At 42.4% G+C, this 16,106-nt stretch overlaps 1 protein-coding gene across 5 annotated transcripts in view; it reads left to right on the plus strand.

Moving 5' to 3' along the window:
* Positions 1 to 2,030: 2,030 nt before the first annotated feature.
* The window catches only part of CBFB (core-binding factor subunit beta), a 45,220-nt gene continuing 31,144 nt past the window's right edge, over positions 2,031 to 16,106 (plus strand). For all 5 annotated transcript variants that reach the window (XM_087740046.1, XM_087740044.1, XM_087740047.1 and 2 more), the window contains exons 1-3: positions 2,031 to 2,167; positions 2,377 to 2,463; positions 7,040 to 7,156. In XM_087740046.1, coding sequence (XP_087596172.1) covers positions 2,090 to 2,167; positions 2,377 to 2,463; positions 7,040 to 7,156 — 282 coding nt within the window. In that variant the 5' untranslated portion in view covers positions 2,031 to 2,089. The remainder of the gene's footprint in view (positions 2,168 to 2,376; positions 2,464 to 7,039; positions 7,157 to 16,106) is intronic.

Consider the following 16,106-nt stretch of genomic DNA (forward strand, 5'->3'; position numbering starts at 1 on the left):
GCTTTTGACCTTGGTATTTTTTTTTTTGCAAATTGTTGTTTGGAAGAAGGCACAGGCAGTTGGAGGGGGTGAGGAGGTGGGAACTGGGCGATGTGCTAGCAACTAGTGAAAGATTATTAGAGGTTAAGAGAGCAGATTTCTACCTTATGAAGTTGGCAGTTCTCCTGCAGGTCTACGCTCTTGGTATTGATCTTGCTGTAAGATGAATAGTGATATGGATTTTAAAAAAAAAAAAAAGTCTTATTTGGGGACCTTTAAATGTGCCTGACATTCACAAGAATTTCACTTAAGGGTTGGTATTAATCTAAATGAATCAAGATAACAAGTAACGCTTATCTTTTCAATCTCAGTGTATTTTCTTTTAAGATTTGGTTATTATTGAAGAAAGCTTTTAAAATAGTTTTCGGTGCTTTTAACTTCTGAATTTACATGTGTCTGTGTTACAGTAACATACCAAAAATGGGAAGATGCAGCTTAAACACAGAGTTACTGCCTAAATCTGCAGTTCACAAATGTATTAAACTTCTCTTAGAATATTTTCTACATTTAGAAAAAAAACTTCTACAGTTGTTTTTATGAAGTCTGTATACAATTAGTTAAGGGATACAGACACTTCCCTTATTTTTTTATTAATTTGCTCGTACTTCATTCAAATCATGCCTTCTGGCTAACCTTAGCATTGCCCTCTCCCAATTTGCATGAGTACATGTAAAGTTAAGATTGTAATACTGAGAGATTAGAAAACCTCATTTCTTTATCAAAAGATCTAATACACTTTAATATTTTTATGTTGGCAATAGGTATCATAATATCCAACTGCTTTTTGGCATGTGCAGCTATCCTTACCATGCTCCAGAGCTGGTAAAAAGCTGGGGGAGTGGTTGTTAAGAAAAAAATAATCACAGTATGTATGAAAAAATGTATTTAGGGACAGGTGATGTATGTCCTGCTGTGCTCCTTGATTGAATTGGCTCCTGTAAAATGCCTCTTTGAAGATGAAGAATCCAGAGTTCAGGCTGCAGCCTTGGTGCTGGGTTTTTAGCATGTGAGTAAGTGAACTTCTTCAGGGCTGGCGAACCCAAGCGCTGGGTTTTTCGCCCTAGGCCGACACCGAGATTTCAAAGACGCCGAGCAGCCCTGCTGCACGTTTTGAAGTGGTGGGTGCTTCTGCTCCCCTGGGGAACCGGCTCCCCGCTGCCCCGGGGCCTGATGCAGCCCCGGGACAGCCGGGTCTAGGGCGGCAGCGGGGTGCGGGGGTCCTTCGGCAGCGGTGAGGTGCGGCTCTGGGACCAGCCTTGGGGCTAAGCCAGGCCTTTACGCTGCCTCCAGGGCCGGGGTCAGCCCCGGCTGGCCGTGAGGGGAGCCTGAGGAGGCCAGTGCGACGCCAGCACTGTCCCCTCCTCACCGCCCCCCGGGGCCGGGGGGGGCCACGACGCCCTCTCCCTTCTCCCAGCCCAGGCGGGGCGGCCGGAGCAGGTGCAGGGGGCGGCCCGGGAGGGGCGGCCGAGGCCCCGCTGCGAGGGGGCAGCGCCCCACCGCCGCCGGGGCAGAGGGGGGCGGCCGCCGCCCGCCCGCGGCAGGGCTGAGGGTGCTCCCCTCGAAGCAGGAAGCCGGAAACGATCGAGACGAGCCGCGTTAAGAGCGGGGGAGCGAGGGGGAGCGACCCCGCTCCCCGCAGCGCCGCGGGCTGAGTCACGGCCCGCCTGTGGCGGGGGGCACTGACTCACCCCCGCCCCCCCCCCAACCCCGCTTCCCGCCTCTGAGGGAGGCGCGGCAGCCCCGCGGCGCATGCGCGGCGGCGGCGGCGGAGTTGTGAATGGCGCGGCTGTTCGGCCGGAGTTTACGAGCCGGGAGGAAGTCGGGGGGGGGGAGAGGAGAGAGGGCGGCGCGCGGTGGCGGCGGCAGCGCGAGCTCCGGCGGCGGCTGCTGCTCTGCGCGCGCGGCGGGGGGAGGAGGGAGAGGGGGAGGGGGAGGAGGAGGGAGGGGGGCGCCGGCGGCGGGGGCTAACAAAGGGCGAGGCGAGCGCTGGGGCCGGGACAGCGCGGGGCGGGCGGGAGGGAGGGAGGGCAGCGGCGGCGGCCCCACCACCATGCCGCGGGTTGTCCCCGACCAGCGGAGCAAGTTCGAGAACGAGGAGTTCTTCAGGAAGCTGAGCCGCGAGTGCGAGGTGAGGCGGCAGCCGTGCCCCCCCCCCCCCTTTCCCTCCCTCCGCCCGCCGCGGGGAAAGTTTCCGCGGGCCGCGGAGGGGCCGGGGGAGCCCCGCGCCTCGCCTCAGCCGCGGCCGGCGAGCCGAGCCGGGAGGCGCAGTCTGTGCACTCCGCTGCCCCCTTATCGCCGGGATTGGCCCCTCCTGATTGCGCGCCCTGTTCTCCGCAGATTAAATACACCGGCTTCAGGGACCGGCCCCACGAGGAGAGGCAGGCCCGCTTCCAGAACGCCTGCCGCGACGGCCGCTCCGAGATCGTAAGTGGCGCCGCGCTCCCCTCGGGGCCCGCCGGGACCGAGCCGGGGCGGCCGCCGGCGCCTGTCAGCCGCGGGCGGGGGAGCGGCCGCCCCGGGCCCCTCCGCCGCTGTGCCCCGCGCTCTGCTTGCTTTGCTTTTTTTAAAAAAACGCAAAGTTTCAGGGAGGCTTTGGGGAGAAACCGCGCTTCGAAGCAACGGAGCTCGAACGGCGAGCGCTGGGTGTGGCGGGAGCGGAGGGTGCCGGACCCTGCGCGCTGTCGGTGGGGTCTGGGTGGCCGCGCCGCGCTGGGAAGTTTTCCTTCAGGAAAACAAGTGGTATCTGCCGATCTGCCGCCTTTCAGGCGCTGAGGGAAGGGAGGCTTTCGTTAACGGGCAGTCTTTCTTCCCCCTGAGAGTAGTGGTTCTTCGCCGAACAGACGCGCGGGGCCGGGGCCGGAGGCAGGTGATGGGGAGCGGGGAGAGCCGCTCCCCGCCGCCCGCGGGTGCGAGGGGCTGCGCCTCCTTCCCGGGGCTCGGGTTGGCCCCTGAGCCGCTTGCCTCCATACTCGGCTTTTTTCTCCCCCCCCCCCCCCCCGGAAACAGCAGCTTTCAGAAATGAGTAAAATTGTTCAGAAGACGCTAGCTGAAAGTCCTCGAATGAGGTGTTTGATGTATTTGTGAACTGAATCAAATGCTTTTAAAATCGGGCTTTGAAACTCGCAACTTGAGCCCTGTTTTCGTCATTCATTGAGGTTAGTTACGGACCACTCTCTTCTGAGCTAAGAAGTGAGATGAAGTATGGCTCGGAGTAGTCAAGAAGTGACTAGTTATTTCCTGGTTTGATTTCTGCTGTGTATTCCTTCTATAGGATCAGTATCTCATAGTACTGTTGTTAAGTTCTTAACTCCGCTGTTCTTAAAATGCAGAAGTAACCTCTTTTTCATTTACAGTATATAATGAAAGACAAGGTGAGAATTCCCCTCCTATAGAAAAAAACCCCTACTTTCACCGAGTTTGGTTTATGATGATTCTTTAATTTCTTGTGGTATAGATATTGCTAGTCAGTTCACAGTGAAATTATTCTTATGCACAATGAAATTATTCTTATGCACATCCAAACAAATGTAATTGAATACTGGTTACTGCAACTGATCTTGTTCATTTGTTCATTTGCATTTGTGAGTAAAAGGATATACACTCAAGTACACAGTTATCTTTTACTGAGTAACTTTATTTTAGCTGAATCTTATCCCTGCTTGTTATCTGTAGTCTTAGAACCTGTAATATTATTTTGTGAGAGGCCCCCTGTACTCAGTCTCTTAATTTTACTATTACTTTTATATTCATTTTTCATTGTGCATGTTTGCTTCCTTTAAAAAGTCACCAGGGAAACAATGGGTACCTAAGGAAAACGTAGTTTGCTAGCATTTGACGTTCCTGAACAGGTGAAAGTGCATAGTATGCCTGAGTCCTTCCCTAAAAAAAGGACATGTAGCTTATAAACTAGCTTTCTAATGTAGCCTACGTGGTTATTTATATAAATGGGAAATCACTGTAGTTTCACCTTTGTATTTCTAAGCCTGCTGCTGTCTTTCTCTGCCAGAACTTCATCCCTTGGAAGCAACCAGTGATGCCTGTTCTACGTATTTTTACTTCTACTTCATTATAAAACAGCCTCTAAATTTCTTGATCTGAAACATCTGGTTTTGTTTTATGAACAGCGCACAAGTAGTCAGGTTTATTTAGAAATGTAGTGTGTGTAATGACTGATGTTAAAAAGAGCTAGCAATTTTGCTTTTTTTAGTCTTGAATGTTTTTCCAGACATCAAGGATTTATCCTTTTATCTCCAAAGGGAGCCTTCGCAAATGACATTACATATTTTTAAGCAGGCAAAAAAACCCCAGAGAACAGCTTAGGGATTTAATGTAGAACTGGCAGTAGGTTGTTGGTTACTTCTGTCACATAACTCTTGATCTAATAAAGAAAATTAATTGCTAGTGTTACTGAGAAAATAACTGAAATATTAAATAAGATTTTGGGCTTACTGGTATTGCTTTGATAACTTGAAAATAACTTTACATGTTCAGTTTGTTTTGGGAGACTTCCTAACTACCTATTTGTTTGGAAGGTACTTGTATTAACGTTGTCTACGTGTGGGTCAGATCACCCTTGTACTACCTGATAAGCTTTTTGCAAAAGTTGAGGCATATGTGTATGATAGCATTTCAAACTGAGCTTTGAAAGGCTCTGTATAGAAAATTACAATTTTCATACTTCCAAGTTTAAGACCAAAGTAGTGGTGTGATTTTTTTTTTTTTTAATTTTTTAAAATTTGCTTGTTACTAGAAGAAAATTGTTGCGTTCGGTGTAGTCCTGTGTGGTTACTGGCAAGACTGTTCTCGAGTTTTTTTCAGTATTGACTTATGATTTTGATTTGAGAAGCACATGGGTGTTTTAATTGGATGGTTCTATCTGTTGAAAGGGAGGGAAGAGGCTTCAAAAATCTAGAGAATAAATGTCTATGTAGCTTTTTAAATAGTCTATGATGTAAATGTTGCCCGCGTGACTCCATGAGGATGTGGGAACTTGTGTACTTTCATTTTCTTCTTTTCTCTGATATTTCTCCCATGGTTTTTCATGGCCCCCTAGCATAGGTTGGGGGAGGCATGGGCACTTCACTGTCTCGCTCGGTTTCCCATAAAGCAAGCACAGTACTTCTGGCCCAGTATCCTTGGGGCCTGCAGAAACTGGAGCGGTCTGGAGGGCTGCAGTGGTCAGTTGGTCTGCTCTCAAAGATCTCACTCCTGGGCATTTTGTTTTAAGTGTACAAATGAAGGGGTATAAAACACGTATTTGCTAAAGATGCTCGGAGGTGGGAAGGTAGTTCTTGAACAGACTAAATGGTGATGACTTATGAGTCAAAAATATTTGGAGAGAGGTATAATTTTTTTGTTGATATGTAAATAAAATCACTTAGAAAAGCAAAGGGATAATACAAGCTAGTCAGCCTGATACTGATGGTCTGCAGCCCTCGCAGTTTTGATGCTTCCTATTCGTGCAAGCGTATCCTCGATGAAGCTTCTGTTACATTGATTGAAATGTTTGTCTTTGCATATTGTAGGGCAAACAGATATTAATGTACCAATACAATATCCCCCCTAGTATTAGCAGGACTGATTCGTCAATTTTAGTGACGTTGAGAATGTGCTTAACAGGAGATTTTAAAAAAAAAATTTAAAAATCTGCTTTTAAGGATAGCCTGGAATGGAACCTGATTGCAGAGTATTAGTCTCCCTTGGCGGAGGGGAAAAAGTCAAGACAAAGCACTTCTACTTTCAAAATGGGAGGTATTAATCCTGTGACAGACAGCATTGCAGTGCATGACCAGAACTATCTTAAATAACGTGTAGAGCTATTGTGTCATAGGTAGCAGGACAGTTATACCATAAAGTTGCTGAATTCTGGGTTGCTTGAAAGGAATCTGCTTGTCAGGAAATTCCAACTATTAGAGTAGTATTTGTATAGCTTTTAAGAAAAACTGTATTCTGGATTAATGACCATTTAAATCGAAGTGATTATGGTAATCAATACAGTTATTTGATTGCAACAAATCACGTTTAACCCTGGGATTTTCAGTAGATTTATGTTGTGGGAGCATGCTCGAGTATTCACACGATTACGGGACATACTCACGTGTACCAGAGAAGGGTAGAAATACTGTGAATCCAACTTCTACTTGCAAAAATAATTTTTTATTTCATGTCTAGAAATTGACATACTCATCATGGATTGGAGTTGATAAGATACACAAATAAATACAGAGAGTTTATAAAGAAAGCTGAATCTTATTTTCATTTGAAACCATAGAAAACTATTTACTTGAAAGCAATATATGCTTTTTCTAAGTTAAGTCAGTCCCTTTAATGATTTTATAAAGGGCTGCAGCTCAGAAGAATTCCTATGGTTGCCTATTCTCACTGACACAGCATCTGCTGATGTGGATTTCACTGGTGTCTTAATGTGGCAAGAGGGCTTCATCCTGTGAAGTTTATTGAGCTGTATATTGATGCTGCTTGCCTGTAGACAATAGAATAGGAATATTTACATTTCAGTTCAGATAAGTGTTTGTCTAGGTACAAGTAGATTGTGGAAAGAAACGAGTCCTTTTCTTTCAAAGAAAGTTGTCCCTGGTAACAGGTTTCAGGAGTTCATTTTCCTTCAGCAGTACTTCTTTTAGAGATATGCAAGCTCTTTAAAAAACATGGGTAATTTTTAATGTTGTAGGTACTAAGTTGGTGCAGGGTATCCAGACAGAACTGAAAGGACAGATTCTAATGTCAGCAAAACTGATTTGAAAGAAGTATTGATTCCATGTTGTATTTTATATCTGAAGCAGCCAATGGCAAATGTTGTCAAAATGGAATCAGATGTTTGTAACTTAATACTTAAGAAAAATGATGAGTGCATGTTTTTGACTTTAAGTATTCTCTATGCTGCCTGGCTTAAGACATAAACTGATGTAAAAATAAATGACTGCCTGCATAATTTATGTAATGTCTTGCTCCCTGATCCTGTTTGTATTGATTTTTCTAAAAGGCTTTTGTGGCCACAGGAACCAATCTGTCTCTCCAGTTTTTTCCGGCCAGCTGGCAGGGGGAGCAGCGACAGACACCGACCCGGGAATATGTCGACTTTGAAAGAGAAGGAGGCAAGGTAAGAAGGAAATTGTTGCGACTGAAAGAAATTTTTACGTTGTGCTTATGATCTTATTAGCATGGGCTGCATGTATGATGTGAAATTACTAATATTGCACATCTGTGTGCCTGTAGGTAGTCACATGAGTACAACTGAAGGCTGGTAGGGTAGAATCTGGTCTCGCTTTGTTTTAAAGCATGTTAATATTTTTGGAGGGAAACACGTGGGCAGTACTGGTGGCTTTTTATTATTTTGAAGAAGAGAACCATATTTCTGCTGTCATGCTATGATGAAATCTTGGGGACCAACTTCAATTTGGTGTTGAGTAGGTGCTTCGAAAATGGTTCAGAAATTAGACTTTGGCCAATGAATTGTGGTAGACTAGTGAAAATTTGCGCTTTGAACAGGTTACTTCATTGGGTCTTAAGTTGCCAGTTGATACAGCAAGCATTCAGTGTGCTGCTTAGTGGAACGAAGCTTTTCTTTTTTTTCTCGGTTTCGCCATGAGCTATAATACAGAAGAAGCATTGCTTTCAGAATTGATTTCTGAATAATTTTTTTTCTGAGGTGGTTGTCCTGTAGACTGATATCATAGCTAGAATTCCCCAGTGACAGTGATGGTTACTGTGAAGTTGTATTAGATTTAAAGTCAGAAACCTTGCTTAGTCTCATCAGAATAAAGTTACTGCAATCACTTAGAGCTGATTTTGTTTTACAGGAAAAACATATCTTTAAAACGTAGATGCTGTCTTTTATTTATGCTACTGTAGATGCTTTGGGACTGATCCAGACATCACTGAGCTCAATAGGAGACTTTCTGCAGACCTCAGTAGGTTTGGACCAGCACTTAAGTCGTCATAGCCTTTCTGTTTTGCGCTAATTTCTGTATAATTTTTTTACTTCAAAGATTTTTTTTTAATAGACTGCAAAATTCTTGCTTTTGCCTAAAATTTTTTACCCATTCTTGTAACAAGTAACAGCTAATGCTACCAAACCTACCAGGCTGGAGGAAATATTTGAGGCATATTCAGGTTTAATGGCATATTGGGTCTTTTAAATGCTGCTAGGTGGAAGATAAATATTTCCTATAGTGGGAAAACTTGATTGGAAGGGAAAAAAATTCCTGAGGCCAGATATGGTATTTGGAATTCAAGTTAATGAGGTTTTTTGGAAAAAAATTGTTTTCCATTTAGTCCTGTGAGGCTTGCAGAAGTTTGACAAATTGGGGGAGAAGGAGTGAAGTTGGCTATGCTGGGTACTGACTGCTTTGCTAAGGAAACGGAATTGAATCTGGCTCTTATTGAAAAATATTGATTCTGGCTCACAATTGAATGAGGAATTTTTCTTGTAATGTGTAAGAAGACTGAAGTCTCTCTTCTTGCCAGTTCAAAACTAATTTTATTTACTCCTATGATTTTTTTAACTTTGTTTTCTCTGAATGAATTTTTAAAGTACTGAACTACTTCATCCATTTTCTTGTGTTGTCTTAATCATGCAAGAGCGTGGTAGATACGCTGTGTATTAAAATAGAACATGAGCCTCATTAATGAATGCCACTCCCTGTTTTATGTGTGTTTACAGTAAATTCTAGGGTGCTTCACTAAAATGTTTAGAAGAATTCATTTGAATGAGGCTAGAGGTGGACAAACTAATAAATGGGAATAGTGTTATGCTGTGGTATGAGCAAATCACAAATTCACCGTTGTAATCAAACTTTACTAGTGTAAATCACATGCGAACGCAGGCTTGCTCTGCACAGAATTGAACTTGTCTGAAAGTAAGCCACTCCCGTAACTTCAGAAGAGGAATAAGCAGAATGGGAGAGTGTTTGTTACGTTATCAACAGAAACAGTTAAATGTTTCATGTGACTTGTCTGAGATACTGTCCTCTACAGATTTTTGTCGTTTGGTTTTATTAAGAATTTCTTTCATAGGCTCCAACAGTCTCTTAACACCATGTGATTTTTGTAGCTCTGTGCAACATTGTTTAATGAACTTTGATTCTTGAGGCAGTGCATAATGTGTGTTTGTTCATCACTGGATTTAAGCCAGCAAGGCATGTTTTTAATTATATGAATAAAAAAAGGCTGTGGGGGGAGCTGTCAGTTAATTATTATTTTAGGCATTAGTTTGAGATCTAGAATGTAGATAAACTTACCAATGCTAGAATATTTTTATTCTGGAATTCTGCTTCAGTGTTTGGCTAAGCAAATGATGGCCCAAAATAGTTTATCCAGGGTTGAAGTATGTCACTATTGTGCCTAAGCAGTTTTGTACACAGATTGACAAAGCTGTCAATGCAGTATCTGCTAGAATTGCTTCATAAATTATTGAATTTTAGAAAGAGCAACACCCTTGTGAATCCATGCGAAAGTCAGGATTCTGTGAATGTCTGCTTCATAAGCTTGAGGTTTTTCATTCTGGTGTTTCTTAACTGAGGGTTTTTTCCTATGCTTAATTTGCCTTTTAATTTGATGCATCTGATGTTCACAATGGGTGGGTAGGGCTCTAGTGGGTACCCTGTCTTCATTAATTCAAGAATTGGATAGCTAAGTGTTCACTTAAGGTTTCTACTCATTTTAAACTCAACCTTAACATTTTTTTGAGATAGTTTTAACATTCTGTGCTGTCTTTGGCCTGTAGCAAATTTAATTGTGTGTTTGAGCAATTTTTCAGGTTTGTCATAGCAAAAGAAGTAGTAGCACTAAAAATAGGTCCCTAGATTGTAAAAAACATAGAACATTTTATTTCATTGTGATTGTGGGGGTGTGGGGGGGTCAAATTCAGTGTATGTCCTGTTTCTGGATATCCGAACCATACCTTTGTGTTGTCAGCTAATGTCCAGTTCTTTTTTAAAGAATAAATGAATAGATATTGTTAAGAAATTCAGAGGCAGACAGCGTAGTAGTTTAATGTATTGCCTGAAATCTCATGTAATTGAACCCTGGAATGAAATGGAGAGCTTTATTTTCGCCTTGGTTCTCTGTTATCATTAATTAGTTAGACTAATTTTTTTGTGCCTAATGAAGTTCTTTAATTTTTACTTCAGTTTTATATGGATACCATATGAGCTTCAGGCTGAACTGTGTGTCTGTGGACTTCAGTGCTTCTTAAAAATCTAGTTTTATTGAAAGTCCCCTTCTTCTGTTAAGAACTGTGTGATCAACTTTCTTTGCATGATTCATTTTGTATACTTCTTACAGTAAGATAAAATGTCCCTGGTTTTCATTTGTTACTCGAGATGCTTATATAGCTCTGGTCTTTCTTACCTGCAAGAACATTAGTTCTCAGATACTCTTTTTTATTGTTTAAATACCAGTTACTACCCTGATGAAGTGTGTGAAGTTGTTTTACTTCCCCTCCCCTTTATAATACCGTTCTCCATCTCGTTTCTAATGCAGCTTAACTTCCTGTCTGCTGTTCGGCGGCAGCTGCTCATAAACCAGAATCTTCAACACAGGCTTATTTCAGTATAATGCGCTATGAACTCCACAACTCTGGAGGAAAGCACATCAGACGTGATTTAAATTGATTCAGAGCGCCTGGTATGCCACGTGTGATGTAGCTAGGATTTCTACTCGTTAGACCATTAACTTTGTTCTAGCCGTAACTAAAGATTGCTGGACTTCGGTTTTCTTTCTGAAGATGCTGAGTTTCTACTCGTGGAGTTTTTTCTGTCCTAACTAGGGTATTTTATTTGGCTATAAGTTGATGTTAAGTGCTTGGATGAAACTAAAAAACTGAAAATCTCTGTTGTGCTGCAGACGTTATAGTAGTTACAGAAATGTAATGAGAAAGAAAGGTCCTGTATTTGAATAAAAAGTATATTTAAATGGCAGTCAACAGCACCAGTTTTCCACTTGTGCCCTTGACAGATAGGACTTGTCTCCAAACCAACTTTTTCTTTTCTGACTTTAGCAATAAAATTTGCTAATTATTGGGATGGTGTATTGACTGCTCTATTTTCTGAGCAAATGCAATTTCCAGTCAGACATAGGATCGCAGTGTACCCAGTGGAATTTGTTTGGAAAGTGAAGGCTTAATTTATGAGAAATATCTGAATATCAGTGCTAACCTGTATTGAATCGGAAGTTTTACTTTCCGTACTTTCTTTGGTCCCCACCACTTTCTGAAGAACTTAGATGAAACATTAAGTCATTCAGACAAAGCTGGAGTAGCAGCTTTCTTTTTTCTTTCTTTAGGTACCCTTACTTTTTAAAAAATCTGAAGGGGTGTCTGGGAAACTGATCTACAGTTTCAGCTCTTGCTTTACCCTCACCATAGTGCTAAAGAGCCATATTCCTTAAGTTCCTATATTTTCAGTCCAGCAGTATTTGGGGTTTTTGCATTGTTGCCATCTAAAATGTTCTTGCAGTTAGCAGTTACTTGTATGTGTTCCCTGCAATCCACTGAGTCTCTGGACAAAAAGGATTTGGGTTTAATTTTTTTCCAGATCTGTGGGAAAGGATGTCTGATGTTAGGGATTTAGGAAAAAAAAAAAAAGTATGCTAGAGCCATAATACTAATTAAAGATCATACTGTGGTGTGCCACCGGAATAGGGGAAACCATCTCAGCCATGAGATCCATGTGGTCTTAACAGTTATTAAGGCTTCATCCTTTTATTTGTCTGTAGTAATTTAATGCTCCTTCAAATTATTGTGAAGGTCTGTTTAAAGCACTTCAGGAGACAGTGCTACAACCCTGAAGAGTTGGGCATCACCTAATAAAAGTTCACAGAGCTGTTTGTACGTGGTATGGGCATGTAAGATGTAACTTAGAAAACTAGCAAATGTCAACCTTTAAGTGGTACTATGCGGATTCTTTGTGAATCGTCTCTAAATACGTGAGGACATTTTGTTTCCCAGGAGCTGTCCTGCTCATAAATGCTTTCTCTTGCAAAACAGTCTTGTTGCTTACAGATCTGAACTCAAGCTGAGGTTTGTTGTGTAGCTCTGAACAGTCCTTGACTGATTTTTAGGCTAGTGCCTTAATGCACTGGTGGGTTAGGATAAGGATATTTTGGGGTCAGGTTTTTATCATATTCATCTGCTGTTCTCTCCCTTTGTGTTAGCAGAATGATACAGAATTCCTCTTCTGGCTTAGTTTCAGCTTACTTCAGGCATGCGGAGCAGGGAAGATCTGACCGGTGCCTGTCTTCAGAGCTGGTGCTTTTCCTTAGCACCCTTAAACAACTGTTCATCATCCTACTCGGGTCTACCTGATGACCCCACAACCCCAAAACATTGTGGTAACTGGGAGAGATTCTTCTGTGAAGAGCAGCTGGTGTTCAGCGAAGGCACATCAGCTGCTGAACCATCTGTGTGCTCGGGCCCTTTGAGGTACTTTTGCCTGCTTCAGCCGAGGGAAGTGGCATTGCCCTGTTGAAGCCCACATCACTGTCATTCCTTTTTATCTTTCTCGGGCTTTTTCTGTAAGCTTTAAGCAAGAAAGTCAGTGTGTGGTTATTCTGACAGCAGATAAATGGATTTGGTGCTGTATCCAGTTTGTACCCAGCCTGGCTGAACAGCTTAATTTTTTCTTGGAGTTGCGTGGTAGGAGTCCTGCAAAGGCTTGGTGAATGAGAAGAATCCACTTTCCTGGATGGTCCCCTTGACCAATTTTCATCCAGGATCATCTACATGGTTTGGGTAAAATATTAGTTTTCTATAGATGCTTGTGATTCTAGATTTTATTATTGGGTTTTTTTGTGTTTAAGAGTCTTACTTAGGAGCGACTGCTCAGTTTCTTTTTTCTTTTTTCTATTTTTTTTCCCTTATACGTCATTTCTTTGTTTATGCTCCTATACCATTTTTGCTTTAGAGGAGAGTGAAACTCTTTCTCGTTTTGCCTAGATACTTCGAGGTGTTATTCATTATGACCTGCTGTTGTATAGAGGAGAGCTGTTTAATTGAAACTCCATGTGAAGCTAGGTAGTCATAGTGTATCTTTGCTTATTTGCTTTCCCTCAAAATTGGGAGATGCCTCTACCTGCCTCCATTTTGTACACTGTTAACAGTTAGGAACTTGGCTTTTGGGAAGAGAAATCTTTCGAGCTCATAGCTTGTTAGGTACATGTTGTCCTGTGCTGGCAAGCAGCCACTGGCTGAGATTTGGACAGTTGTTCCTGAAGAGTGATTTATCATAGGGTGCCCTCTGCCACTAGAGCATGAGTCAGAGCAGGCATCTCTCATGTGACAAGTATCCACAGCCTTTTCCCCATAATCCTTTCATTCCCCGCCACCCCCCCATCCTTCAAATACTTTTGTTACTGCACACAGCCTTCTTCATGCGTTATGGTGCGTGCAGTGACGATGCCATTTTGAAACGGTGCTTGTGAACAGTACTTCCAGCACGGCTGTGCTGTTTGTGATGCCTACCTATCAACCCTTTCTGTAGGTCCTAAGCACTTAAGATCTGCCATCAGCAAACCTGCTTCTGATTAGCTTTTATTACATGTTGTAGAAGTAGTTATTCAGTCGTGTTTTATATATTACCTTAAACTTTTTCCAGTGGTCTAAATGCACTCATTAGCGTTGTATAGACAAGACTTCAAATTTACTCATACCATCCTCCTAAAGTTTCCCGGAAGAGGAACAAAAGCAGAGTTAGTGAGCTAAGTTTTGCATTTGGGAATGAGCTATATATAAGGACAGATGAGTGCTGTGTGGATGAAAGCAGTACTTGAGATCTCTGCAGCATAGATACTGGAAGAAATCCAGACATTTGGATTTTTGAATCCTCTTGTTTGCATATCAGTCTCTGCTTACTAAGCAAAGTTGTTAACATTATGCTTCTCTGCTCTTCTTATAAATGAATGAGAAAAGTAAGAGCATTGCTGTTGGAGGATGCCTGTTTCTTTGTGAAAAATCGCTTAATACTTCATATTTAAAAAAAGAAAAATTCAATACGATGATGAAACATTTGCTACAAGAAACGGTAATTTTTCTGAAAGTTACTGCAATGTTTCTTCAAGTTTTATTGTCCAAAGCACAAGTAATAAAATGAGCTAATTAGCTTGCATAATTGCATATTTGATTTTTAACAAGTCAGCCTGGTGAAATATGTATTGTGACAATAATATGGAAAAAAAAATGAGGACTCTTGCACAAGACTGCTATTCCAAGAACATGAGTGCTTATGAAAAGATGATTTTTTTGGTGAATATCTGATGCTGCAGATGTTTTGTCTAAGCAAAAAGTCCATATATTTTCTGTTACATTAATATTGAGACTTGTAGGTGAGATCCAAATTGTAGCTACTTCTGAGTAGAGCTAGAAGAGCTTCTACCTTCTTTCTGTATTTAAGATATTTTGCTTAAACAGTTGCCCACAGCGGCTCTGTGTTGTGGGACTTTGAGGTATGCAACTTTTTTTATCTGTTCATTTCATTATGAATATAGAAGATAAAACCTATGGAAGGTGACAGAAAGAATTCTTAAACCTGGCATAATTAAACAGCAAGGGTCATTAAACTTTTAATTTTCTACTGAAGTACAGTGACTGAGGACAAAGTGTTGTCTGTCACATATTTCAAATGCTTTTTAGGTCTGAAATCTCGGGAAGAAGGCAGCAATGGAACACTGAACGGGGGCTTTTATGTCCTGATGAAATATCTCTCGGTGGCGGTTGAGGAGTAGCCAGCATTGTTTGACAGAACAGATCGGAGGTGACAAGAAGAAATTTTTAGCTTCTTTTCAGCTAGTGTATTCCTTTAAAAAAATAAAATAGATGAGGAAAAAAAAGGAAAAGCTTACATTCTTCGGTAGAGGCACTATTGGACTTTTCTCTTTCCTTTTGGAAAACTAATACAAGCCTAAAGAATGCTTAAGAATAGGAAAACTAAGGCAGGAAGGCATCTAGACAAAGTAAAACAACTATAGTGGTGTATTTTTTTTCACGCTACTAAAGAACGTTTGGGGATTTCTTTGTAACGCTTGTGTGCTTCTCTGATTTTTACTTTTCCTTTGGGTAGAGTTGTGTCGCAGATGGAGTGAGAGTGCGCTTGTAAGAGCAATATGTTTATTGATAACAAAGTTTGATAATAAATGCGACAGTGTTTTAACGAGATTTGATGGCAAGATACACTTGATTATTTACTGCATAGAGAACAGGGTCAGACAGGACTGTCAGGGAGACCCTCCCGTTGAGTCATGAGGTTCAGAGAGCACCCCCTTGCTTTCTAAACTCCTTCTCAAAGAGGAGTCTAGGTGTGGCTGGATCCAATCCTAGTCCCAGACTTGGTCAACAGCTTATGTCTAAAGGATTATATACACGCAATCAATCCTTTATATCACTTAGCTAAGATTTCAAAGTTTAGCATGCTATTAGTCACTTACTGAGGATCTGTTGTGGCAAGGAATCTCTCAACCTCGAGGAGTAACGTTGAGAGGCATCCCTACTCAAGGGGAGATCCTGGCGTGCAGCCCGCTGCCATGCAGGAGAGCTCAAAGGACTCTTAGGCTGCTCACTATTTATGGGGGTTAGATGATTGACTCATAGTCATATTTACATACCAACTCGTATGTTAGTTTCTTCCAAATCTAGCTTGAGTTGGACACTGACCAGCACTGTGGTTAGGTAGACACATTGCCGTAAATTAGCCCTTGGCTGTTGTGTTGTTATCCGTCTCCCCGGAATCCACTCCGAGCTGGATGCATCCATCACAACTGCCACTCGTGATTATCACTTGAGCAGGGCCATGGGGACAGGTCAGATGGGGCGGGGGCAGGAGGGTACAGGGGGAGCACACCGCCACAAGGTGCAGTGGGCAATCCTCTCGGGTCCAGATGCCTCCCGCTCGGGAAGTCAGAGTACAGTACCCTCTAATGTCATTGTGCAGCCTGGTAGCCTGGCGGGTTTTTATCATAGAAAACTATCAGGATTTTAGTTATAGCACACCCAAAAGCCGTTGTTTCTAATCACTTCAAAAGGTCTTAGAACAGACTGTTCATTAAACAGGCAGGATGGT

The sequence above is a fragment of the Nipponia nippon genome, unplaced genomic scaffold, assembly GCF_047370975.1.
Source record: "Nipponia nippon isolate SJK-2023a ecotype South Korea unplaced genomic scaffold, ASM4737097v1 scaffold_7, whole genome shotgun sequence".
In the NCBI taxonomy this organism is placed as follows: Eukaryota; Metazoa; Chordata; class Aves; order Pelecaniformes; family Threskiornithidae; genus Nipponia; species Nipponia nippon.